Source organism: Ruditapes philippinarum, unplaced genomic scaffold (assembly GCF_026571515.1).
Source record: "Ruditapes philippinarum isolate M1 unplaced genomic scaffold, ASM2657151v2 ctg898_1_1_1_1, whole genome shotgun sequence".
In the NCBI taxonomy this organism is placed as follows: domain Eukaryota; kingdom Metazoa; phylum Mollusca; class Bivalvia; order Venerida; family Veneridae; genus Ruditapes; species Ruditapes philippinarum.
Genome location: NW_026865396.1, coordinates 347,315 through 372,714, shown reverse-complemented (window position 1 = coordinate 372,714; position 25,400 = coordinate 347,315). Strand labels below are relative to the sequence as shown.

Genomic DNA, 25,400 nt, shown 5'->3' with positions numbered 1-25,400 from the left:
ATTTATTATTGTATAATGTAAAATATTAGATTAATGAATGAAAGAAAAACATGAAAAAGGTTACGTTATAGATCTTATAATAAGGGCTAGTCACGGGTTGGAATTTTATCATGAAATTCAGACCAATTCATTAGTCGAAGTCCCGATGTGTCGAAGTTTTTACGAAATGCCCTCGAACTTCGACTTACCGAAGTTCTACTGTATGTTATTTTTACATTGGTGCAAAGAAGCAATATCTGTTCATGTTTTTTGTTTATATTTCTATTCATTTTCACAAAATAAAGATTCTAAATTTTAACGTCCTTAATTTTTGAATGAGCATGAACGACGTTATCAAGTATCAAATAATGTCCATAAATGTTCGCCATATTATGTATAATATGCATGGTTAAGTCGCACATGTAGTTGTTTCGTTTAGTTTTGTTTAGAACGTATTTGTGAGATTGGATTGTTTGAAACTTTCAATTGTACCTACGTTGTTTATTAATTTGATAACTGTGTTTTTGCATTCGTAATTTTTAATATTCGTTTAATCTTGATTACTTTTAGGCACATAAATAATTTAAATAACACTCACCTGGTGAAAAATATAGGAAAGGAACCACAAATTTCTATCATGTCTTTGTTCAATTATGATTATCTTTATTCATGCAAAGTTGAAGAAAATTCTGTCTACAAAATTAAAATTTTCTGCTTTGACTATACAAAACAAATACGTTTTGTAGTTACTTTATAAAATGTTTTTATTTTGTTCAGGTGATAACATACATGCTTTAAGTTTTAATGAAAGCGGACACAAATCCCGAGACATATGCTGCTTAATAGTAAGTTACAAATACTGAATGTTATGGTTATTACAAATTGTTGTGTTACTTTATTTTAAGGTGTATGTTAGCATGACAAAAGCAGTCAATCGATCAGCAAAACAAGGGAATGAATTGAGTTATATAAATCAGAAACAAAACTGAAATAAAAGTATAATGCCTGCTGTCAAACATAATTCTTCATGACATGTACTTGAATAAGAGTTTAGTATAAGAATTCTTTTATCGAAAATCTCGGAGATCTGGGAGTCTTGGAGAAGGGTAGGTGCGATGGAGGGACGGTGGGGGGACCTCTACATATCTACATTTGACGTTACGTAAATTTCAACAAATTCACCCCGCGTGTTACCTTTTTAATTTTTTACACTTTTGGCTAAGTGTTGTCGCCTGCAAAACAGTTTATTACAAACATATTTGACAAATCTGAGTATAATTAAATAGATTTAGGTTTCACATTTCACCCCTAAACAAAACATAATGGACTCAACCAAAAACAAGCGTCTCTTTCTTTATCTAATGATGTATTTACATGACCATGATCAGAAAATGTAAACCTGGTCTAAGACCAAAGCTATTGTAAAAATAATACTATGACCACAGCAGATTTCGTACAGAAAAAAACGTAATAGCAGTACATCACACGTTTGGAAAAAATAGAATAATCCTGGTATGACGTCATGAACGCAAAAGACGTTAGATATATCAGACGTTAGATATATAAAAAAAACATTGTCAAGTTTGACGCTAAATTGTAACATGTATTATTTTTCTATTAGCAACAGATTCTAAAGGACAGAAACACGAGAGTAGAGAGCATGGTAAACTTGAATCAGACAGCTCTGTCGCCAAGTTGGACTTACAATTTATAACAAATCATTCGCGGCAGGTATAAAATATGTGTTGCTGTTGTTATTTGCCTGCTTATTTATTTATTTATTTATTTATTTATTTATTTTGCTGACTTCATAACCTTTTAATAATTCCGGTTTATTTCTGCTCGCTCTTTGTTTCTTTTTTAGGGCACACGTATTATTTTACGTGAGACAAATCTGCTGATGTGTCTTAATTCAGATTGTCACCATTCCATATTTAAATGATGAATTCTGCTTTAGGCGGTGCTAGGCGGCGCGGACGGTAGATTTGCATTCACAACAACCGCCATGAATACGTTCGAATCGATGATGTGTCATAAAAAATAACTTAGCATAGCCTTTTACTTCTTGAAATACAAGTCTGTTCTAATTACGACTTATACATTATTTAAAACACAATTCACGCTTTGAGTAAACCAACAGAAATCTTTACTTATTCTTCACGTGTATACATTTCCTGTTTGCAAAGCGCATTCCATTTTTCGAAATAAGAATATGAAGTTTTCATAAAATATGATGGTTTCCTTATTGTAAAGTTTTCATATAATGTTTATTTGTTAAATATGCGTAAAAGAAAATTGTATGAATGCTATTTTGGTATAGAGAGGGAGTGTTTGTCAAAACAATTAAATTATGTGTGTTATAGGACCAAATCTTAACTGACAAATAGAACAGTTGTTATAGTTAGATGATGTTGTTTTTGGTGTGTATTTTTATATTGTTTAGAAAGACACATTTAAAATTTAAATATGTTGTATGTTTTTACTATGGTGTTCCGCGTTACTTTCTTTAAAGATATACTATGCTCATCCTTTAGTAAAATATTTCTTATCACAGAAATTTATTGAAATATATATGAAATACTTCCTGAATATGTCTTATTTGAATAAAAGAATATATAAACTATGTATGGGAGGCTGCTTTCCCTATTACATGTCAAGAAAAGTTGATCTTTTCTTTTAAAAAAGCCAGTTTTTTTAATGACGATAATATTCATAGTGTGACCACCTATAATGTGTAGATTTTAAAACATATATATTTACTTTGAAGTCAAAACATGTTTATTTTATATTTATAAAGAGACTGTGTAGAATTATCAATATTTTCAAATATCAATATTTTCTCCATAGTTATCTTTAAATAAAGATATTATTATTATATTATATGACGGTTTCCTGACTGTGTCAAAAACAATGCCGACCGCCGTGTTTAGAGGTCGGGCGACATGGACGTGACCCTATAACTGGAACAAGATGAAAATAAGATGACTTATTTTATTCTAGAAGAATCTGCTTTCCTGCAAAGTTGCATCGATATCAATAGGCGCCAATATCTAAATAACAAAAAAATCTAATCTGAAATATGGTCAACCTTTTACACGCAATGCCAATTTTCAAGATGCTTCTCGATAGTCCGCAAAGTGTCGCATTCTACCTAATGCCTCCATTTAGTGCGATCATGGGGTGTAAGACGACTGATTTCTGTTCGATTTGATCAGATGTTTGAACACAAATAAATTCATTTTATTCATTTATTTACAAAAACTAGACCATTTTTTTTGTCAATCTTAGTCGCTTTTTTCAAATAAAATAACGGCTCTGTAACGATATTTGTAAAATTGTCTCTCTTTCAAATTGTTATTCAAGTATAATGTTTAATATTTTGGATGAAGAATGTTTGTGTTAAATTAAATCTATTAAAAATGAAAATAACAAAAGTATTATTATCTTTAACGTATACATTTGTTTTGTATTTGTAAAATGATTCAATATATATAATTTGCATTGTAACTGTTGTTCTTGTGTTTTGTTTCGACAAAAATATTTTACAAGAATATCCAACTTATGAAAGTTGAAAAGGTGCCTTTTGTAGACCAATTCACTTTGATGTACTTACAAACGACTTTTTCATTTGGTGGTATACTTAATAAAGTACCTGATTTTGAAAATGTAGTTGACTTCTTTTATTTTTGTCTGATTTTAAGCTCTGATAGTACATATTGGTATAAAAATAAAGAAACAAAAAAATAAACATCCATGATTTTAATTTTCGCACGGAAGAATAAAAATTTCATTTGACTTTCGTAATTTATACGTAAGATTTTTTTTCTAAAATTTTTTGTCTACTAAACACTTGAAGTGTATGTAACATAACGTTAAGAGTATTAAAGATATGAGTATGTTGTGTATCCATCCATCCATCCATCCATCCATCCATCCATCATTCATTCATTCATTCATTCATTCATTCATTCATGCATTCATGCATTCATTCATTCATTCATTCATTCATTCATCCATCCATTCATTCATTTATTCATTCATTTATTCAATAATTCAATCAATCAATCAATTATTCATTCATTCATTTATTATTCATTCATTCATTCATTCATTCATTTTAATCAATTAATTAATTAATTAACAATTTAATTTTATTTATTTATTTATTTATTTATCAATTTACAAATGTATTTTTTGCAACCTAATACTACCGTTGGTAACCAACTGTGTGTATTTTCAGGCTCCTAGTTTCACTCGAGAGTGAATATGTAACATTCACAATAGCTGGATACCATATTACTTATTTTTCAATGAATTAACCATTTAATGTTTAGGTTTTTTTGCAACAAAATATTTTTGCAAATTCGCTTAACCTGATCTTATAATAAATTAAGTTTTGCAATAATTTTTATTTAGAAGAAGAAAATAGGTACAATATCGGATGTCCGTGAAGTACGCGGGCTAACGGGCTAGCAGTCTAGCGGGCTAACAGTATGAACTGAGCGGGCTAGCAGTCTAGCGGGCTAATAGTGTGAACTGGGCGGGCAAGCAGTCTAGCGGGCTAACAGTGTGAACTGGGCGGGCTAGCAGTATAGCGGGCTAACAGTGTGAACTGGGCGGGCTGGCGGGCCAGCAGGCTAAAATCTAAAACTTTATTTATTGAACATAAAAATGTTATGATACAGTACCTGGCAGTGTGAAGTGGGCGGGCTAAAAGTGTAGCGGGCTAGCAGTGTGAACTGGGCGGGCTGGCGGCCAGCAGGCTAAAATCTAAAACTTTATTTGATTCAACATGAAAACGTTATGATACATTACCTGGAAGTGTTAAGTGGGCGAGCCAACAGCGTAGCGGGATATCAGTGTGAACTGGGCGGGCTGGTGGGCCAGCGGGCTAAACTTTAAAACTTTACTGAATGAACATGAATACTTTATGATACATTTCCTAGCTGTGTTAAGTGGGCGGGCTAACAGTTTAGCGGGATAGCAGTGTGAACTGGGCGGGCTGGCGGGCCAGCGGGATAAAATCTAAAACTTTATTGATTGAACATTAAAACCTAATGAAACATTTCCTAGCAGTGTGAATTGGACGGGCTGACAGTGTAGCGGGCTAGCAGTGTGAACTGGGCGGGCTGGCGGGGCAACGGGCTAAAATCTTAAACTTTATTGATTGATCATAAACACGTTATGATACATTACCTGGCAGTGTGAAGTGAGCGGGCTAACAGTGTAGCGGGCTAGCAGTGTGAACTGGGCGGGCTGGCGGGCCAGCGGGCTAAAATCTAAAACTTTATTGATTGAACATTAAAACCTCATGATACATTTCTTAGCAGTGTGAATTGGACGGGCTGACAGTGTAGCGGGTTAGCAGTGTGAACTGGGCGGGCTGGCGGCCAGCGGGCTAAAAATCTAAAACTTTATTGATTGAACATGAAAACGTTATGATACATTACCTGGCAGTGTGAAGTGGACGGGCTAGCAGTGTAGCGGGCTAGCAGTGTTAACTTGGCGCCTGGCGGGCCAGCGGTCTAAAATCTAAAACTTTATTGATTCAACATTAAAACCTCATGATACATTTCCTAGCAGTGTGAATTGGACGGGCTGACAGTGTAGCGGGCTAGCAGTGTGAACTGGGCGGGCTGGCGGGCTAAAATCTAAAACTTTATTGATTGAACATTAAAACCTCATGATACATTTTCCTAGCAGTGTGAATTGGACGGGCTGACAGTGTAGCGGGCTAGCAGTGTGAACTGGGCGGGCTGGCGGGCTAAAATCTAAAACTTTATTGATTGAACATTAAAACCTCATGATACATTTCCTAGCAGTGTGAATTGGACGGGCTGACAGTGTAGCGGGCTAGCAGTGTGAACTGGGCGGGCTGGCGGGCCAACGGGTTAAAATCTAAAACTTTATTGATTGAACATAAAAATGTTATGATACATTACCTGGCAGTGTGAAGTGGGCGGGCTAACAGTGTAGCGGGCTAGCAGTGTGAACTGGGCGGGCTGGCGACCCAGCGGGCTAAAATCTAAAACTTTATTGATTCAACATTAAAACCTCATGATACATTACCTGGCAGTGTGAAGTGGGCGGGCTAACAGTGTAAAGGGCTAGCAGAGTGAACTTGGCGGGCTGGCGGGCCAACGGGCTAAAATCTAAAACTTTATTGATTGAACATAAAAACGTTATGATACATTACCTGGCAGTGTGAACTGGGCGGGCTGGCGGGCCAGCGGGCTAAAATCTAAAACTTTATTGATTCAATATTAAAACCTCATGATACATTTCCTAGCAGTGTGAATTGGACGGGCTGACAGTGTAGCAGGCTAGCAGTGTGAACTGGGCGGGCTGGCGGGCCAACGGGCTCAAATCTAAAACTTTATTGATTCAATATTAAAACCTCATGATACATTTCCTCGCAGTGTGAATTGGACGGGCTAACAGTGTGGCGGGCTAGCAGTGTGAACTGGGCGGGCTGTCGGGCCAGCGGGCTAAACTTTAAAACTTAATTGAATCAACATAAAAACCTTACCTATACATTTCCTAGCTGTATAAGCTCGGTGAGCTAACAGTTTGTAAATGTGCTAGCAAGTCTAGTGGTCTAAATTCCATACCTAATTATTTTAACACAAAGCGTTTTTGATGGATTGTTTGCAGTGTGAATCGGGCGGAGGCAACAATGATTGTTTCATATATATACCACGATCCTTGAGAGTACACTAAAATGGGTTTTAAATCCGTATTTTGATATTAATATGCATGGTATACAGAAAAACGATTTAATGAAACATGAAAAAAAACAACTTGGCAACATAAAGATTTTAGTAGTAGGCAGTCAAATGTAGAACCTCTTGGTGTGAAGCAGAGATGCACCAGAGGTACATACATAGGTGTTTACTTCGTGCAATGACAGAAGCTTGTCCATAAACATAGGACATCTAGGAATCTGGCGATTTATTAAGGAGCGGATCTGTGGTCTGGTGGTTAATATACATACATTTGTATATATAATCAAGGGTTTGAGTTCGACCCCCCGCTCCTCCCTAACATTACCAACAGTCTTTCGGATGGGACTTTAAAGCGAGGTCCGTGTATCGGTGCATTACACCTGACACATAAAAGATCCAGGTATGCTTCTGAAATGGGCCATCTTCTTGTACTTCCTGCACTATATTACGAATGTCAAATTGTGAAAAACCACAAAGCGACGGCATACTTATACCGACAGATGTACCATCAGAGTTTCCTCACTATGTCTTATTGCAGCTCTGAGTTCGAGGCTACCATAGTAATTACATGTATTTTCATGTAAGGACGTTAACCAACTAGCTTGCGGAATGTGGGTGGTTATACAAGAACTGGTGTCCGCCCGAGCCTGAAAGTTGTCCGAAATGGCACCTGGGGTCTGAATCGTACAAAATGGAGGAGAGGTTAACAATCCGTCCAGATGATCAAAAATGATGTTTGCATTTTTGGAATGAGTTGCATTTCGTAAAAAATCCCACAATTTTAGGATCTTATCTCAACATTAGGCCTACTGATTTACGGCAGATTATATCCTAGTGATATAGATTCAGAAATTGCTGAAAATGCCGCAAAACTGGGAATCAATGACAGCAGTATGTTGATAGAGATATTTCATTGTCGGTATATTTGTCACATTTTTTTTCATAATTATGTTCGGATGAACCAACAACTATCATTTCACTACTGTCCATGAACAAAACTAAAACAAAATTTTGATATGTGGTGTTGCCATGACAACGAGAAGTTATCTAGAGTTCTCTCTATTTCTTTGTCCGTTCAAAGCAGAAAATTGGATTATGTTATTACTTTTAAACAGATTGAATATATATCACCAGTCAATGACTATTCGGTTTATATAGTACATTTGTTAATTAACAATATCAGGAGGTGAGCTGTGGTGGGTAGGGAAACCAAAGGGTGTATCCACACTCGACGTGTTTTGCCAGTGCATGTTAGGCACCGGAGACCGTGGGCGATACTAAACTGCTGACGAAATAGCTGACGATATAGAATGTATAGGAAACTGCTGACAAGGATAATCGAAAACTGCTGACCAGTTAGATAAATAAGGGAAAACAATGAAGGTGTCAAATTGCCGTTGGTGATATTATAGGCGAGGTCGAGAAATACTTGATAAGATGTTTTTCAAGATGACAATATTACAAATGATAAATATTTATTATAAAAATTTCAATTGATATATTTCTCAATTTCTGTTGATATAATTTTTTTTTAGTACCTTAATGAATTTTCTTCTATGTGTTATATATTGGTTAAATTTTAAAATGTAGTCAAATATGATGTATGAAAAATCATAATTTTTTCAAGTATGTATAAAGCTATGCATCATAGTTAAAATATATACATGTACATTATGTAATGTACATTTTAACAAACATATAATTATTATGTCGTATCACGGATTTTATATATATATAAATCCGTGGTCGTATTTATAAAATTTAAAGTGATTTCTGTCTGTCTTATTTGTTGTTCGTATAATTGTAATAAGTAATATATTGAAAAAAAAATTAATAATGACCTAATTGTTATAGTTAATAGTTTTATTACTTATAAACACAATGTTTCTACAGATAGTCGCATTAAACTATGATAATTCATTTTGTGGTCTATATTTTTGAAAAATTTCATCTAACGTTTTATCATGTATTGATTTTCATGTTTGTTCATTCGTTTGAAACTAATGTATTGTATCATAAACTTTTGGCATTGTGTATGTATTCAGAAATATTTTTATGTTGCATGTTGTCAGTAAGAATGCATAAGCTCGTGAAAAAATTTCGAAATTTTCGAAAGGTTTATTAACCTTTATATATATATTACTGTTCCTTGACATTTCTTAATTTTTTTGAAAAATAACTTTTGCATAATATTTGAGATTGTTATAAGTAATAGGTTATTGTTTATTTTTTTAAATTTTATGGAACTTATTGCAAGCCACGCGAAGCGCAGCATAATTCTATCAAATTGAAAATATAATACGATAACAAACCCGCATTTCTTGTATTTTCTTGTCAACGCCCGTATTGAAAAAATGAAAATCAGAATTTTGATCACAGAGAAGCAAAACTGTTGCTATCGTCGCAGAAACTTTTTAATTAAAAAGACGACAAAAACTCTTATGGTTGATATTTTATTTTTAACCCTTAATGAGTTTTCGGGATTTTCATATAGGCATATAGGCAAAATTAAACTGTTCAATAGAATTTCTTTAAACTTGGCATTTTGTTAAAATATGATAACAGAAACATTTTAAACAAAAAGAATTTGGGTCACCGTTCTCGAGTTATATCAATAGGCGCCAACAAGAGCCGGTTGATCAGGTTCCACATGTTCGGTGCTTGGACACTAGAATCATACTCAGTGGTTGGGCAGTAACAGTGTAGATTCTTGGCAGACGGCGCGAATGCGCACCGACTGATTGTGATCTACGATGTTCGCAAAGGCTGAGTATACTCGTCAAAGCACTTAATTAAGTTTTATGTCTACCGATGTTCGCAAAAGGCTGAGTATACTCGGTCAAGCACTTAAATTAAGTTTTACTGCTCTGTAGTTTGTTTCAGCTGCCGGGAGGGAGTTTTAAAATGTCTAGATTTGCTATTAAACAAAAGATGCCAGTTCCATACCATCCCCTGTGTTGGTTGAGCCATGGTTTAAATTTTAAATACGGAATATTTGACAGGATGACCCGCAGAACAATCTCTGCCCTGCACTAGAGTCCTTTTGTAAGTCATAACTTGTGCTTGTTTCTTTGCCATGATGAAAAAACGCAAACTTCAGTTAATGATCATGAAACGCCAGCCTCCCTTTCACTGTCTATTGGTGTCACATTCTAAGAAATATATATCATGAGGTTTTTATGTTGATACAATTAAGTATTAAAGTTAAGCCCGCTGTCCCGCCAGCTTTGCCCAGTTCACACTGCTAGTCCGCTACACTGTTAGCCCGCCCACTTTCAAACTGCCAGGTAATGTATCATAACGTTTGTATGTTCAATCAATAAAGTTTTGATTTTAGCCCGTTGGCCCGCCAGCCGCCCAGATCACACTGCTAGCCCTTTACACTGTTAGCCCGCCCACTTCACACTGCAAGGTAATATACCATGAGGTTTTAATGTTAAATCAATAAAGTTTAGATTTAGCCGCTGGCCCGCCAGCCCCGCCCAGTTCACACTGTTAGCCCGCTACACTTGTCAGGCCCCGTCCAATTCACATGCTAGGAAATGTATCATGAGGTTTTATGTTGAATCAATAAAGTTTTAGATTTTAGCCCGCTGGCCGAAAGCCGCCAGTTCACACTGCTAGCCCGCTACACTGTTAGCCCGTCATGTTCACACTGCTAGCCCGCTACACTGTCAGCCCGTCCAATTCACACTGCTAGGAAATGTATCATGAGGTTTTAATGTTCAATCAATAAAGTTTTAGATTTTAGCCCGCTGGCCCGCCAGTCCGCCCAGTTCACACTGCTAGCCCGCTACACTGTCAGCCCGTCCAATTCACACTGGTAGGAAATGTATCATGAGGTTTTTAATGTTGAATAAATAAAGTTTTAGATTTTAGCCCGCTGGCCCGCCAGCCCGCCCAGTTCACACTGCTAGCACGCTACACTGTCATCCCGTCCAATTCACACTGCTAGGAAATGTATCATGAGGTTTTAATGTTGAATCAATAAAGTTTTAGATTTTAGCCCGCTGGCCAGCCAGCCGGCCCAGTTCACACTGCTAGCCCGCTACACTGGTAGCCCGCTCACTTCACACTGCCAGGGTAATGTATCATAATGTTTTTTATGTTCAATCAATAAAGTTTTAAGATTTTAGCCCGTTGGTCGCCAGCCCGCCCAGTTCACACTGCTAGCCGCTACACTGTCAGCCCGTCCAATTCATACTGCTAGGAAATGTATCATGAGGTTTTAATGTTCAATCAATAAGTTTTAGATTTTATCCCGCTGGCCGCCAAGTTCACACTGCTAGCCCGCCCACTTCACACTGCCAGGTAATGTATCATAACGTTTTCATGTTCAATCAATAAAGTTTTAGATTTTAGCCCGCTGGCCCGCCAGCCCGCCCAGTTCACACTGCTAGCCGCGCTACACTGTTAACCTGCCCACTTCACACTGCCAGTAATGTATCATAACATTTTTATGTGAATCAATAAAGTTTTTAGATTTTAGCCCGCTGGCCCGCCAGCCCGCCCAGTTCACACTGCTATCCCGTACACTGTTAGCCGCCCACTTCACACTGCCAGGTAATGTATCATAACATTTTTATGTTCAATCAATAAAGTTTTACTTTTTAGCCCGTTGGTCCGCCAGCCGCCCAGTTCACACTGCTAGCCCGCTACACTGTCAGCCCGTCCAATTCACACTGCTAGGAAATGTATCATGAGGTTTTAATGTTCAATCAATAAAGTTTTAGATTTTAGCCCGCTGGCCGCCAGCCGCCAAGTTCACACTGCTAGCCCGCTACACAGTTAGCCCGCCACTTCACACTGCCAGGTAATGTATCATAACGTTTTCATGTTGAATCAATAAAGTTTAAGATTTTAGCCCGCTGGCCCGCCAGCCCGCCCAGTTCACACTGCTATCCCGCTACACTGTCAGCCCGTCCAATTCACACTGCTAGGAAATGTATCATGAGTTTAATGTTGAATCAATAAAGTTTTTAAATTTTAGCCGCTGGCCCGCCAGCCCGCCCAGTTCACAGTGCTAGCCCGCTACACTGTTAGCCCGCTCACTTCACACTACCAGGTAATGTATCATAATGTTTTTATGATCAATCAATAAAGTTTTAGATTTTAGCCCGTTGGCCCGCCAGCCCGCCCAGTTCACACTGCTAGCCCGCTACACTGTCAGCCGGTCCAATTCACACTGCTAGGAAATGTATCGTGAGCTTTTAATGTTCAATCAATAAAGTTTTAGATTTTAGCCCGCTGGCCCGCCAGCCCGCCAAGTTCACACTGCTAGCCCGCTACACTGCTAGCCCGCCCACTTCACACTGCCAGGTAATGTATCATAACGTTTTCATGTTCAATCAATAAGTTTTAGATTTTATCCCGCTGGCCCGCCAGCCCCGCCCAGTTCACACTGCTAGCCCGCTACACTGTTAGCCGCCCACTTCACACTGTCAGGTAATGTATCATAACATTTTTATGTTCAATAATAAAGTTTTAGATTTTAGCCCGCTGGCCCGCCAGCCCGCCCAGTTCACACTGTTAGCCCGCTATACTGCTAGCCCGCCCAGTTCACACTGTTAGCCCGCTAGACTGCTAGCCCGCTCAGTTCATACTGTTAGCCCGCTAGACTGCTAGCCCGTTAGCCCGCGTACTTCACAGACATGTACCGAATATCGGTACAGTATTTCGTAACATACAGAAATTGCAAGTACAATAATTCTGTGTTAGTTAAAAGACATGAAAAAGTTCAACTATTGACATTCTAGAAAAAAATTTGTAAGCTTGTTTCACAAGGAGAACAAACAGCTGCAAATATATAAATTAGAAAGAAAATCACAAAACCAATTTCATTTAAAGATATACTGCAAAATAAAACAAAACAAAAATAAATCCTTTTGAAATGACGAGTTAGTTTCTTTTTCTTTTTTATCATTATTACATTGTCATATTATTTCCTTGAATTAGTTTTGGAAGGTATTCAAGTTTATTTTTTATAAATACGGGATTTATTTTCATCAAGTGATATGAAAATAAATACTTCATGAGTGGCAATAGCCACGAGTGAAATATGATAATTTTCATTCCACAAGAAAAAAAAACTTGAATTTTCTGTTTATTATATACATTTTTTCTCTGTTTTTGATTCAACAATTTGAAAGACTTGTACTTAAATTTTGAATATTGACTTAATTTAGAAGAAAGTAGTCCGGCAAGACACCAGTGAAAATACGGAAAATATGTTTCACTTCAGTGAAAAATAATTTTTTATAGTAAAAATACGGAAAACAAAAATACGCATTTAATTTCATCATATTTCTCAATATTTCATTTCGAAGTGTATAAGAAAATAGCATGTTTTCTGTTTGACAAAAATCTACTTTTCTTTGAAGCTGATAGAAACAAAATAATATCTAAATAATTTTGTTTATTTCAGCGACGTCAGAGGACGTCATTTACACCATGCCAGCTTTCAGCACTAGAAGAATTATTTGCGCGGATATATTATCCTGACATATTTGTGAGGGAGGAGTTAGCAGCAAAAATTAACCTGTGTGAGGCCAGGGTACAGGTAAATTTACTTCTTTGATAATTTAGCTTTAAACATATATTATTGTACTAAACAATGTAATAAAAGTATTTTACCTTAATACAGTACACTATTTGTGAGGCCAAGGGTACAGGTAAAAACATTATTGATATTTCTTTACAAAATTTGTCTTAAAAATAAGGTATTGTACTAAACAAAATAAATACAAAATATAAAGAATTCTTAAGCTAAATGCAGCAAATACAGTAAAACATTCGTGAAGCCAGGGTACAGAGGAAAAAAAAACATTAGTGATATTTCTATACGAAATTTAGGTTTTAAAAATGAAGTAACGTAATTCTGACAAAAATAATTTTAACTATACTTTGGCTTCATGCAGTTTATTAGAGTAAATTGAAATGTCCTATCCACTAGGGGTCAAACACTGATAAAAAGGGGTTTAAGAAAGTTTAGGGGTCTTTCTTTCAATATATAATACACCAAAGGTGAATAATTTTACCTAACTCGTCTTTATTGGTAATAAAATACGTTTAAACTGAAACATAGAATCAGTAGCTGTAATAGTTCCGATATTGATATTGATTCACCTCTCCTATTGCAATTCCGATCCGAAAAGTAAAATATAGCTTTTATGAATGCATTTCTCTTTCAATATTGTTAAAGGTGTGGTTCCAAAACAGAAGAGCAAAATGGCGAAAGGAGTTACGTAAGACCGGAATCAATGCTGCTTTACGTTACTACAATCACATGCCGATAAATGACAGTGTCGCGGCAGATTTGAACAGGCGATTACGTTAGAACGCCACGTGCGCGCCGCCGGTAATGCCGCCATTTCTTGGTTGTATGGCGCTTCACGAGAATTCCATGCAAGATTTTTGGTATTCTCACGCTCTTAGATACTCTGGACTTTTTGATAGGTTAGTGGATGTTTTTGTTTATTGTTCTATTTTTAGAAAAAGAACTTTGTTGTGTGTTCTAATGTATAGACAATCATTGTTTTGCTAATGATTAAATTCAGCCTATTCAATTTATGTTTTAATTCATAGAACAATGCAAACCAATGGAATTACCGCATGGTAGAAAAAATCTTTGATCTCCATCATATAGCAATCAACGCGACATATAAGCTCTGCATTGTATTATTTCTATATTATGTATTATTTGTTTGTTGATGTTTAATTTATTTTAATTTATTTTTATTTTCATTTTCTATTTGTGGTAATCTATAATTCATAGTGAAATATATTTTCCATATCAATTGTACCTGGTATAGCTCATTTCAATCATGTAAGACACTCATTCTTAAAAATTTATGTTTCTTGCAGAGTGCCACCTGGCGGCGATCTTCGGAATCAGCATCATCATAATTTGCACACGCCACCAAAGTGAATTCCCATATTGTGATACGTCACCAAGATGAAACTCGATCTTGCCTGTTAATTGTCACATGCCCTTGTCTTGTTGAAAAAAACAAAAACATTTGACTATTTGGTGTTGGGGATTTGCCACCCTGAATAAAATACATCTGTAACTAATTTTATATTACAGGGTGACGCAGCGAAATGTTTCATTTTTATTTTGGAAAATACGTGTATTGTATGGATTTATAAAAAAGGGTCAAATTTTATATATCTGTCATGGTTTGAATTACAATTTTGTATATTTTGTCCCAGGAAATTGTTCCATTTTCAAATTCTTTGATATATTGAATTAATCCACGGATTTATATTAATATAAATCCTTGATTAATCTAATCAACTAAATATTTAAAAGCCCTTTACCTCAGAAATGCCTTTTTTCTCAAAATGTAACTCATTGGTCAATAAACATCTTCTCGTTCAGTTGCTATATGGACCTAAGTTGCTTTTATGTATATTCATTGGTAAAACTATGAAAACATTACTTGATATTTAAGGCGTGTTTGTTAATACAATTTTATTGACTGCCACTATAAAATGTTTTGACAGTTTCTACATTTTAATGTGGGTTAGAATGTGCAATATGAACTACAGATATTATTTGTGTATATATTAAATATATATGTTATCACTTATGTCTGAAAGAAAATGTTATATAAATAAAGTGTGTGTTGTTGTTTTATTTCTCCTGTTTTTTTTATTATTTTACCAAAAAATAATATATCTATTTTCTGACATTAAAATAAATAAAATAAATAAATAAATAATCAAGCTGAATACGAAGGGAAATTAATCTGTCAGTCTTACCAATACATACATTTTGGGCACTCATCTGCAAAATACAACTAAGGGAGACAATTACACCGGGCTTACATGATACACATTTAACAGAATATATGCACTTAAACAAAATATTTTATCTTTCTTATAAAAATACAAGCATTCAATGAGTACGGTCAAATAATAAATATGATTCACTCATGTCATTATTTTTAACTGTTTGAACTAATGCAAACAAATCTCTGTAAACCCAAAAAAAATGAATGAAAATGAATGATAACCAAAACGTGCCTTAATGAAACATCCGTAAATACTTGTGCGGTAAATTGAACGAACTTGTCAAAGGAAAATAATTCGCCCCGGCTGACCCATTATCCACGAACGAATTTATTTACGGAAGATCGTAAGTTAAAAAGTTGCCGATGTAAAAATTAAAATTTGATTTTCAGATCATCATTTGGTATGATCTAAACATAATTTGGTTTGTTTCCATCTTTACGGATGAAAGAAGACGTCTAGTGCCCATTCGTGCATCAGGTACAAACGACCCTCCGTACACTAAGCTAGCTGAAAAGCTTTCTCACTTGAAAGAACTAAAAGTTTCTGACGAGATTCGAACTTACACTGGTGAGTGGCAAAAGTTATTTGCATTTGATAACATTAACCACTCGGTCTCTAAAGCCCGATCACTTTCTAGCACTTGAATACTACATTTTTCTATATCATTTAGGATGAGGTATTTTTCGAATTGCCGGTGCTTCGGTGTCGACGACGATTATGATATTGATGATGTGATGATGACGATGATGACGATGATAAGCTTGGTGGGTTCAAACGTATTATCCGCCGAAATAAAGGCTTTATTCAAGTGCTTTTTAAAGTGTCATGTTTTTATTTCAAGATAAAGGATAAAGGTCAGTATGAATTTTTTTTTATCAGATTGTTTTTCGTTCAAATTTTCATCAATTTAACGGTAAAAATCTTTTGCTTGTATAAGAACACATTTTGTCATATCTCGGCTACCAGTCCCCCGTACCTGCTTTCATGGATAATTTAATAGTATCCCTTATTACCGAGTAATCTGCAAGTGACCTATTACTGATCAACCGAGAGGTTCAATGACCGATAGGCTTAATATCCGAGATCAATTATCACGGAAAAATGTCGACTTGCACAAACATCGTATATATAACAAGGCCGATGTTCTCTCCATTCCATGAGAGAAGTCATCCAAATATGCTACAAGTCATTCACGTTTAATATAGTATCCTATCAAAATCTTCAATGTAAAATTACAACTGTTTATGAGAAAAGTTTTTTCTTCTATTCATGGTGGTTTCAGATACACTCGACTCTCGTTATCTCGAAGTCATCGGGACTGTCAAAAAATATCGAGATAACGAAATGTTGAGATAAACGTATAAGGCTTTGAATCAGTCAGAAACTGATTTTTACAAAAGACATGTGCATACCTTATATTTCAGAAAAAAATAGGTAAGATGTCTCCATGTCTTGTTTACTTTTAGCCTAATATTGCAAATTTAACACGACCCGCATGTTTTCCCTATTAAATATAGCAGAATCGAAAGTGTGAGTTATTAAAGAAATAATATATCCGAAACAGTGATTTTATCGCTCATTATTATCACTGTTTGGAGTTCGGATGCGACGAAATATATCACGAGGGCGTAGCCCGATTGATATAATGATGTGCATCCGAACGACAAACAGTGATGTTATCAAGCGATAAAATCACCTATTTGGATATTTTATGTCGAATCTAACACGACATCAATAATAAAAGTTGTCGTACCTGATATTTAGCAAAATTGCGCATGATTTGCTTCCGTACTTATTTTAAGCGCGTCGGATTCTTTTAGTGGTTACGTCACATATATAATGATTGCGTTACATATCTAAATATAGAACGTCAACAATGGCTCTATTGCATAATAAAATAGAGTGAAATAAGAATCCCTACAGAAAGCCCAGCACGGCAAAATTGAAAATGTTGCAGGCTCGGTTTGATTGAGCCTGTTCATTGGCGGTACTGTTAAGTGCAAACTACCGTCCACGCCCTCTAGCACCGGCTTAAGCAGAATTCAACATTTAACATGAACTGGTAAAATTTAGAATTTTGAAACATCCGCAGATGTGTTCATATGGCGGTTATCATGGAACCTTCAATGTGACACGTTAGTGCCATTCCACGAAAAGCGGCATATGGTCCCCAAGTAAAACAATGCGTGTGCCCTAAACGAGAAAACAATGGGCGGAACTAAATACAATGGAATTTTGAAAGGGGATCTTGAAAGGATTTTGAAAGGTTATGAAGCTTACATATCACAGATATAACATCAAAAGACAAATTTAAAAAGCAGGCCTCATATCCTAAGGGTGATTCAACAGTATTCAAGTGAGGAATACTGGAACAACCCGACAAGAAAGAAGCCAAATAGAAAGAACTAAAATACCACACTTTCGGTTCTTCTATTATATTCAATAGTGAAAAATACGGGTCGTGTTAGAATATGCAATAAAGAACGGAAACAAATCAGGTGCAATAAAGCTTAATTATAGGTACCGCAGCATTTATTTGTTGATGTCATGTTAGAATCGAAATAATATACCCAAATCGATGATTTATCGCTTGATAACATCACTGTTTGGCGTTCGGATGCGCATCATTATATCACTCGGGCTACGCCCTTGTGATATAATTCCTCGCATCCGAACTCCAAACAGAGATATTATTGAGCGATAAAATCACTGTTTGGGATATATTATTTCTTAAGTCAATATCAAACAAAATTGTTATATAAGCGGATGTTTACCACGGAAATACGACAGTCTGTGATAAACACACATAGTGAGATTTACTCCATAATTGGCGTCCGCGCCGAAGCGCGGCGCCCTTATGGAATGAAATCAGATTTTGTGAATGGGCGACATCAACTTCTCGAGCCTTTTAGTCGGTCATGATAAAAGCCGATCATTCCGATCGGTATGAGGGTGCTTGATTAAAAAAAATGTCTCGATATGTACAATGAATAGCAGAACTGGAGAATTTCGCAATGCATGAAATAATCTTTTCCGTTTTTTTATCATTTTGTAGTACACAGTGGGTTTTTATGGTATGTTAAAATAGAATGATGAGTTGATGAAAAATCTATTTATAGAAGGATGCACTGCGAACCGATGCACTGCTATCGGTAATTCCCGGTCTCTCCCGGTCTATTTTGACCGGGATTTACTAGTGACCGGCGAATAGTATCACACGTTTATTGTCCGGTCTCTCCCGGTTTTGGAGTAGATGTTTGATATCGTTACAGATATCGTTACAGAACAGAACAAAGATTTTACAGATAAATAAGCTTTTTTTCCAAAATGAATGTTTGTCACTTACTTTGGTTACAATAATTAATAAACACAGATCAACTCTCAAATTTATTGATAAACATACAATTCGAAAAAAAAACCAACAACAACAACAATAGCATGTTTCATTTTATCTATATGAGATAAAAACAATAAATATGTGCAATAATTGAGAAAAGGGTACATTTTTATGGTAATAATATGACACTATCAACTTTGAAACATTTTATTTAATTTGCTATTCGTGTTTAGTAAAGATGCCGAGGAATTATTCAAAGTTACAAATCAGATTTTATGAATTATTCAATTGATTGATCATTTAAAAAATGATAAAGAAAAATACAAATGTAAAAATAAACAATATATATTGAAAGATTAAGCATAATTTACTAATTTTTTCCAGTTAAGTTTTGACTTAAAATCGTCGGTCAATATGACAATTGAATTCTGATAAAAAAGATTAGTACACGTAAAAACTAAGTATTAAAATAGCACATAAAACACACAAAAAGAGAAGAAAACAATATTCATTAAAATCTGTATTTCTTATATTAAAATAAATATTACAATTTTTGTATAATAAACAATTATGCTCAACATGATCAACATGATAATATAACCAGTGTCATATTTTACTAAGTGTGAACAGATACCTTAATTAAGAAGGGGTCTTTGCTAATAGCGATAACATAATACGAGACAATTCCACAAGTGTGGTGTTGATCATGCGTTACACATATGGATTATAAATGATGGTATACATGTATATCCGTTGCTATTAATAATCACGATCATAAAGAAATAACAAGTAATATTCTAATCTCTAGCATGCAAATCAAAGTTCATAATGAACAATGTCTTTCGTCCGTTCATTCTGGTAAAAACAAATTAACCATTGGAAAGTTTATAAGAATATCTTGTCATGTTCATCTTTACTTTCTGCATTTCTTGCTTTGATGCCCTTTGATGCTTTGCATCAATGCTTTTCTTGTACACCACTAAAGCGAAAACGTTGTTTTCAGCTGTCGTCAATCCAGATACCCTTCCTTGTACAGAATGTTCGATTAAAGCAATTTGAAATTATCATCTGCCTCCGACATTTTCCCGGATCGATGAGAAACAATAATACAGTCCTAATGAATCAAATACAGTGTTTGAATGTGATATATATATAACGGAAAATTCATATGCTTGCAGTCTGATCTTATTCGCTGCGGTCTGGAGACCGCAGGGTATTGGTACGCGTTTAACTTTTGAGGCATGGAGGAGCACGTGACCTGTTTTCGGTACATGGAGGAGCATGTGATCTGTAAACCGTATATGATTGGTTAATTGACCTTTTCGAAAACCCAGCTAAATACCGTTTGCCGGTACGTTACGGATTAACCTGAAGGGAATTAGTCCGAATTACACCTAATTGAGAACAAAAATCTATTACGTGATATTTCTAATTTTCTATAATTATTTTACCGTTTAAGGTGGAAAAACTTGAACATTATCAATGTTTCTTTAATATCTATCACAAATTTTACAAACAATAAATTGTTTATACTGAAAATCTACAAAATTAAAAAATTCGTAGTGGCATCTGCCATAATAAATAAAGATATTTTCTGCGTAAACTTGTGTTTACTTTATTTATTTTTTGCTCGGAATTATTCATAAAATGGTAGGCCTATTTAATCCTTTTCTTAAAAAGAAATAATTGTTTTATGTTCGACCTTCTCCGGTCTTCAACGGTCACATGCAGTTTCCAAAGACCTTCTTCTATATTGTTCGATTATATTCCTGTTACAAACGTTTATTTATCCCCCCCCCCAAATAATGTTGAAAACTGTTAAATGAAATATCTTTATATCATTAAAATGTTCACCGCAGGAAACCATTTTACTTGTAGTTTTCTTGTATGTTGTGCTGTATTATCTGTATATGTGTTTACGTTCAAGTAATTAATTGTATTTGCTATCAGTTGTATACACTTGTATATGATTAAAGTCAAAAATGTTGCTGACTGATAAGTAACTAAAACTTAAACTGATTAACATGCTTATTTTTTTATTTACTTGCATTTCTAGTAATAGTTAAATCTGGAAATATAAGGACTATTATTTTCACAGCGAGAAATAGAAATTGATATTCTACATTAATATATAGGTACATAAACAAATATAAAAAATCTAAAATAAGAATAATCAAAAATATGAATGATTATTGGTTCAAGATAGAATAATTAATACAATACAAACGATAACGTGCATCACTGAATAGACTTTTCTTTGTATAAAGATAGCACATATGTTAGTTTTCATTGAAAATATTGTGTGCATTTTAAATTGAATTGTGATCATTAAGCACATCATTTCTTCTTTTTTTAAGTATCATCATTCCAACTTAAATACTTTTATGCAACTACATGAAGCGAAAAAATCATTTGTTTCCGAATAAGACACATAAAGTTTTCTATTTTTCTTACAGTATGCAACAGCATTTGGATACCATCTACCAAGTTTCTCATTTATCGTTATTTTACACGGCTTACAGCTGTCTGATATTCTACGTAAATTGTCGTCACTATCTTGATCCAAACAAACAAGAAAGGTGCCATCATTTAACTCACAAATACCTCGTAGATCTGATCCTCCCTGTGCTGGTTGATAGGTATTTATAACGTTCCCCCGCCAGTCTAGTTCTTTTACAGCCTTCACAGAAAAACCACAGTCACTAACATATATAGATGTTCCATCTTTATTCACTGTGACATAACGAGGCCAGCAGAACAGACTATTATCTCCACTAAAACTTTGCAATATTTTACCTTGTACGTCAAGAATTAAAACTTTTCCTGTACCAAAATTGCAACAAGACACAACAAGCTTATCTTGGCTGAAAGCAATACCATAGCACATCTCATTGATATTCACCTTACGATCAGAAACTATGTGTTGTTTCTTTAGTGACATAAAATGGACGCATCTATCAATAGGAATAGTCACGACAAATCTATCATAATATGTAATAGCTGCAACATCATACGGTGAATAATTGAGTTTTATCTCAGAAACAGTTTTCTTCTGTTCTGTATCATACCATTTTACTTTGCGGTTTTCATAATCACAGACCACGATCTTATCCGGCTGAATAACCTCTATCCCAGTTATTTCACAGTTTTCGTCATCCGATGCAGATTTCACATTTATGTCCTCGACAACTTTAAGATTTAGAGTCTGATTCTCAGGCGGTATTGATGTATCTTTGATCATTGCAACATTTTCACTATCGGATGATTTAACAGATACAATTTCCCCTAACTGCTTATATTTTTCTAACACATCAATAATTGCCTGATGTTTGACAAAGCTTACTGTTTCATCATTGTTTATTTGACTATGTTGTTTTGCCTTCATCTTCATTTCTACAAGTCGTTTCGTGGCTACTTTCATTTCAACATACAGTTTGTCAAGACAGTTCTTTTGTATCAGGTTATCTAAGCATACTTGTTTCTTTACCGTTTCGTCTTTTATGTCTTCTATATCTGTTGACAAACTCTTCAGAATCATTTGTTCTTTATTAGAGATTCTCTCCGCGTCCTTAACAACAATCTTTTCCATATCGTCGAGACGTGTATTAATTTCCTTTCTGAATTGATGAATTGCCTTTATAACCTTATCATGATTTTCAGAAATGGCTTTTATCTCATCTTTTGCTCTCTTTATACCTAATTTACAAACTTCCTCAAGTGATTTCATTTCCGCCATTAACTCATTGAGTTCCTCACTGTCTAGAATATGCTTTGAAAGTTTAGGTATGTATTCCACCTTACAGGTCCTATGATCTAACGTTACACAAACACTGCAAACTACGGTGTCGTGATCTCTACAGTAATATTTCTGTTTTTCGTCTTGATGATCATCACAGCTTTCGAAGTTGTCTTGAGATAATGGAACGGTAGGTGTTGTTGGCATGGAGTTTTCATCAAGCAGAACATGATTGCGTAAAGGTGCTGGTTTCCTATGATGCTTGTAACAGGTTTTACAAAGATGTTCATTGCAAGTGGTACAAAACCCCTTAGCTGGAACCCGTTCACCATCTCTATCACATGGGATACAGAATAATACAAAATCTTCAGCAGACCCATGTGATATCGAATGTGTCAATTTATTTTGTCGCTTGCCAGAAACTTCCATTATTAATTCTAGAATGTAAAATTTTAATTACTTCATTTAAATTTTTGGTGATTATAATTTGACTACATCAAATCAAATATTCAAAAGAGTGAAGCTTACAAAGTTACCTGCAGACCTATTTTATTTACTCTGTATATTAATTTCATAATCAAGATAATTATTAAAAACGGAAACAGCATTTTCGATGTTAATATTTAATTCGATCAATTACATTAAAATGAGCTTGTTTTAGATAATGTTGTTTTATAGCTGCATAATTCCAGACGAGTCAATGAATTTTAAGAAAAAATCAAACTTTAGAAAACTGTACTAACATTTTAGGAAAATTTAAACAGTTCGAGATTCACGTAGTAATGTACATGCCATGTGCGATTAACAATTGATTTTTGCAGTATTTATAATTATATTTGCATATTTTGATGTGCTAGATTTTTGCTTATTAACATGAATTGTAAGTGTTGTTGCAATATGTAGATTACTGTCTATGCTCACCTGTCTATATTTTACTTTTAAATACTTTTTTTTCAAATTTTCATGAAAATAACCATGAATCTAGAGGCATGCCGCTTTAACGAACTTGAAAATTGACAACATAATACCTTAAAGGACAACTGCATGCAAAATGTAAACAAGTCTTAGAGTACGGAAATGGCCACATTTCTGAACAGAAGCTGGGATATTATAATGGCCCTTTTCAGAAATAAGGAGCTTTTAAATATTCTAGAATATCATCCTTAGGAAAATAATTATTTTTTGGTGAGAAACAAATAGTACCATTCAGCTTACTATCCATATATGCATAATGATTGTTTCTACTCAAAATTTATGAAATATGTATAAAAATGTTACCCTACCCCGCCCATTTTAAGACGTGTTTGACCATTTTCCTACTTAGAGAGCCTAATTTAAAGAATTCATTAATTTACCAAAATGAGTGCCTGTTTTCAAAGTTTCCCTAAATTTTCCAAAATTATATTGGTTGATCTTGTAAAATATTAAATACTTTTACCGTCAAATTTTTTTTTTTTTGATACACATTGAAAATATCAGGTATCATATTTTGTTATAAGATTTAGCATTATTTAGCTAATAAATACCTAAAAGTATATAAATTAAATTTCTAAAATAAAACACTTTTTTCTTCCCAAAAGGCTTATGAGAGATATATAAATAATGTTAAGAGAAGAAAAAGAAAGAAAAAAATAGTTGACCCTTCTGGGGTTTGAACCCACGGTTCTTAGTTTCAATGTAGTTAACAGTAGTTCTAGCATATTTGAGTACTCGTCAACGCGGAGGTAATGCATTTGGATAGTCATACCTTAAAGTAAGGATATCTATATATTATTTCAATAAAATGTCACTGCGCTTTGAAATCATGCCAAGATATGAATATTTGATATATTTGTACATAATGATAAACGTGGATATTTAACCTACCATGAAGTTATTTCAAACTTGTATTACCAAACAGGTTATAACATGTTTCCCTCTTCTCCCTCAGTCCTTATCAATCCAAATTAAACTTTAAATAATGTTACTAATAATAAATAAACCTATATATTGCTATGTTTTTATCTAGTGAATTTAAAAAAAAGAATAGATAGTCATCGAACTTTCCTCAACGTTTAATTACCGAATCATTAAGAAGATTGGATTTTGATTTGTTGATTGAATGTGTATGTTTAACTTCTAGTCCTACTTTGTCAATAAAATCTAATTTAAATAAAAATAATAATCATTGTTTAGTTAAATGAAAGGAAAAATGTAAAAAGAATAAGTAACAAACCTTAGATAACCTATCTTTTCCAATCTTTAAATCTAGACATTTTTCACTGCAAGTTTAACCTTCGCCGCCATTATGTCCTCTGTAATATCGGGTATTGCGACCGGAATGCGAAAGTTTTAATGTAACTTTAGCCAGGTACATAATCGATATAAATAGACGTTTTTAATCCAAATGACCTATGTTATATTTACATTATCCCAAGTTTAAGATATAAACCTTTACGTACTTAATTTTTTGAAAATGCATGAACGACTATATCAAGTATCAAATAATTTTCAATAAATGTTTGCCACATTATGTATAATATGCATGATTAGGCGTAGTTGTTTATTGTCTTTTTCCACATTTTTATTAGGACATATTTGTGAGATTGAATTGTTTGATACTTTCAATTGTACCTATATATTGTTTATTAATTTGATAACTTTGATTTTGCATTCGTAATTTTTAATCTTCGTTTAATCTCGGATACTATTAGGAACATGAATAATCTAAATATCACTCAGCTGTGGAAAAATGTTAGAAATACAGCTTGTATCTTTATTTTGTACACTTGATAGCATACACGCGTTAAGATTCCATGACATCCGGACATAAATCTCGTAGCATGCT

At 34.4% G+C, this 25,400-nt stretch overlaps 2 protein-coding genes across 2 annotated transcripts; one reads left to right on the top strand and one right to left on the bottom strand.

Annotated features, from left to right (window-relative positions):
- Window positions 1–166: 166 nt before the first annotated feature.
- Window positions 167–14,040, top strand: LOC132728822 (aristaless homeobox protein-like). Its single transcript, XM_060714492.1, has 4 exons — window positions 167–200; window positions 1,601–1,710; window positions 13,129–13,263; window positions 13,906–14,040. The coding sequence occupies exons 1-4, from the start codon at window positions 167–169 to the stop codon at window positions 14,038–14,040; spliced, it is 414 nt and encodes a 137-aa protein (XP_060570475.1).
- A 6,812-nt stretch (window positions 14,041–20,852) lies between these two features.
- On the bottom strand, window positions 20,853–25,025 carry LOC132728832 (uncharacterized). Its single transcript, XM_060714508.1, has 2 exons — window positions 24,789–25,025; window positions 20,853–23,010 (listed from the first exon to the last, which is right to left on the bottom strand). Exon 2 carries the CDS (start codon window positions 23,000–23,002, stop codon window positions 21,200–21,202), a length of 1,803 nt encoding a protein of 600 aa, XP_060570491.1. The 5' UTR covers window positions 23,003–23,010; window positions 24,789–25,025; the 3' UTR covers window positions 20,853–21,199.
- Between the last annotated feature and the right edge of the window lie 375 nt (window positions 25,026–25,400).

Excerpts from the sequence above, each read along its gene's own strand:
- LOC132728822 (XM_060714492.1), top strand. The coding sequence starts at position 167 with ATGCCCTCGAACTTCGACTTACCGAAGTTCTACT. Across the intron at positions 201-1,600 it reads CGACTTACCGAAGTTCTACT|CAACAGATTCTAAAGGACAG; the intron begins GTATGTTATTTT and ends TTTTTCTATTAG. Across the intron at positions 1,711-13,128 it reads TAACAAATCATTCGCGGCAG|CGACGTCAGAGGACGTCATT; the intron begins GTATAAAATATG and ends TGTTTATTTCAG.
- LOC132728832 (XM_060714508.1), bottom strand. The coding sequence starts at position 23,002 with ATGGAAGTTTCTGGCAAGCGACAAAATAAATTGACACATTCGATATCA.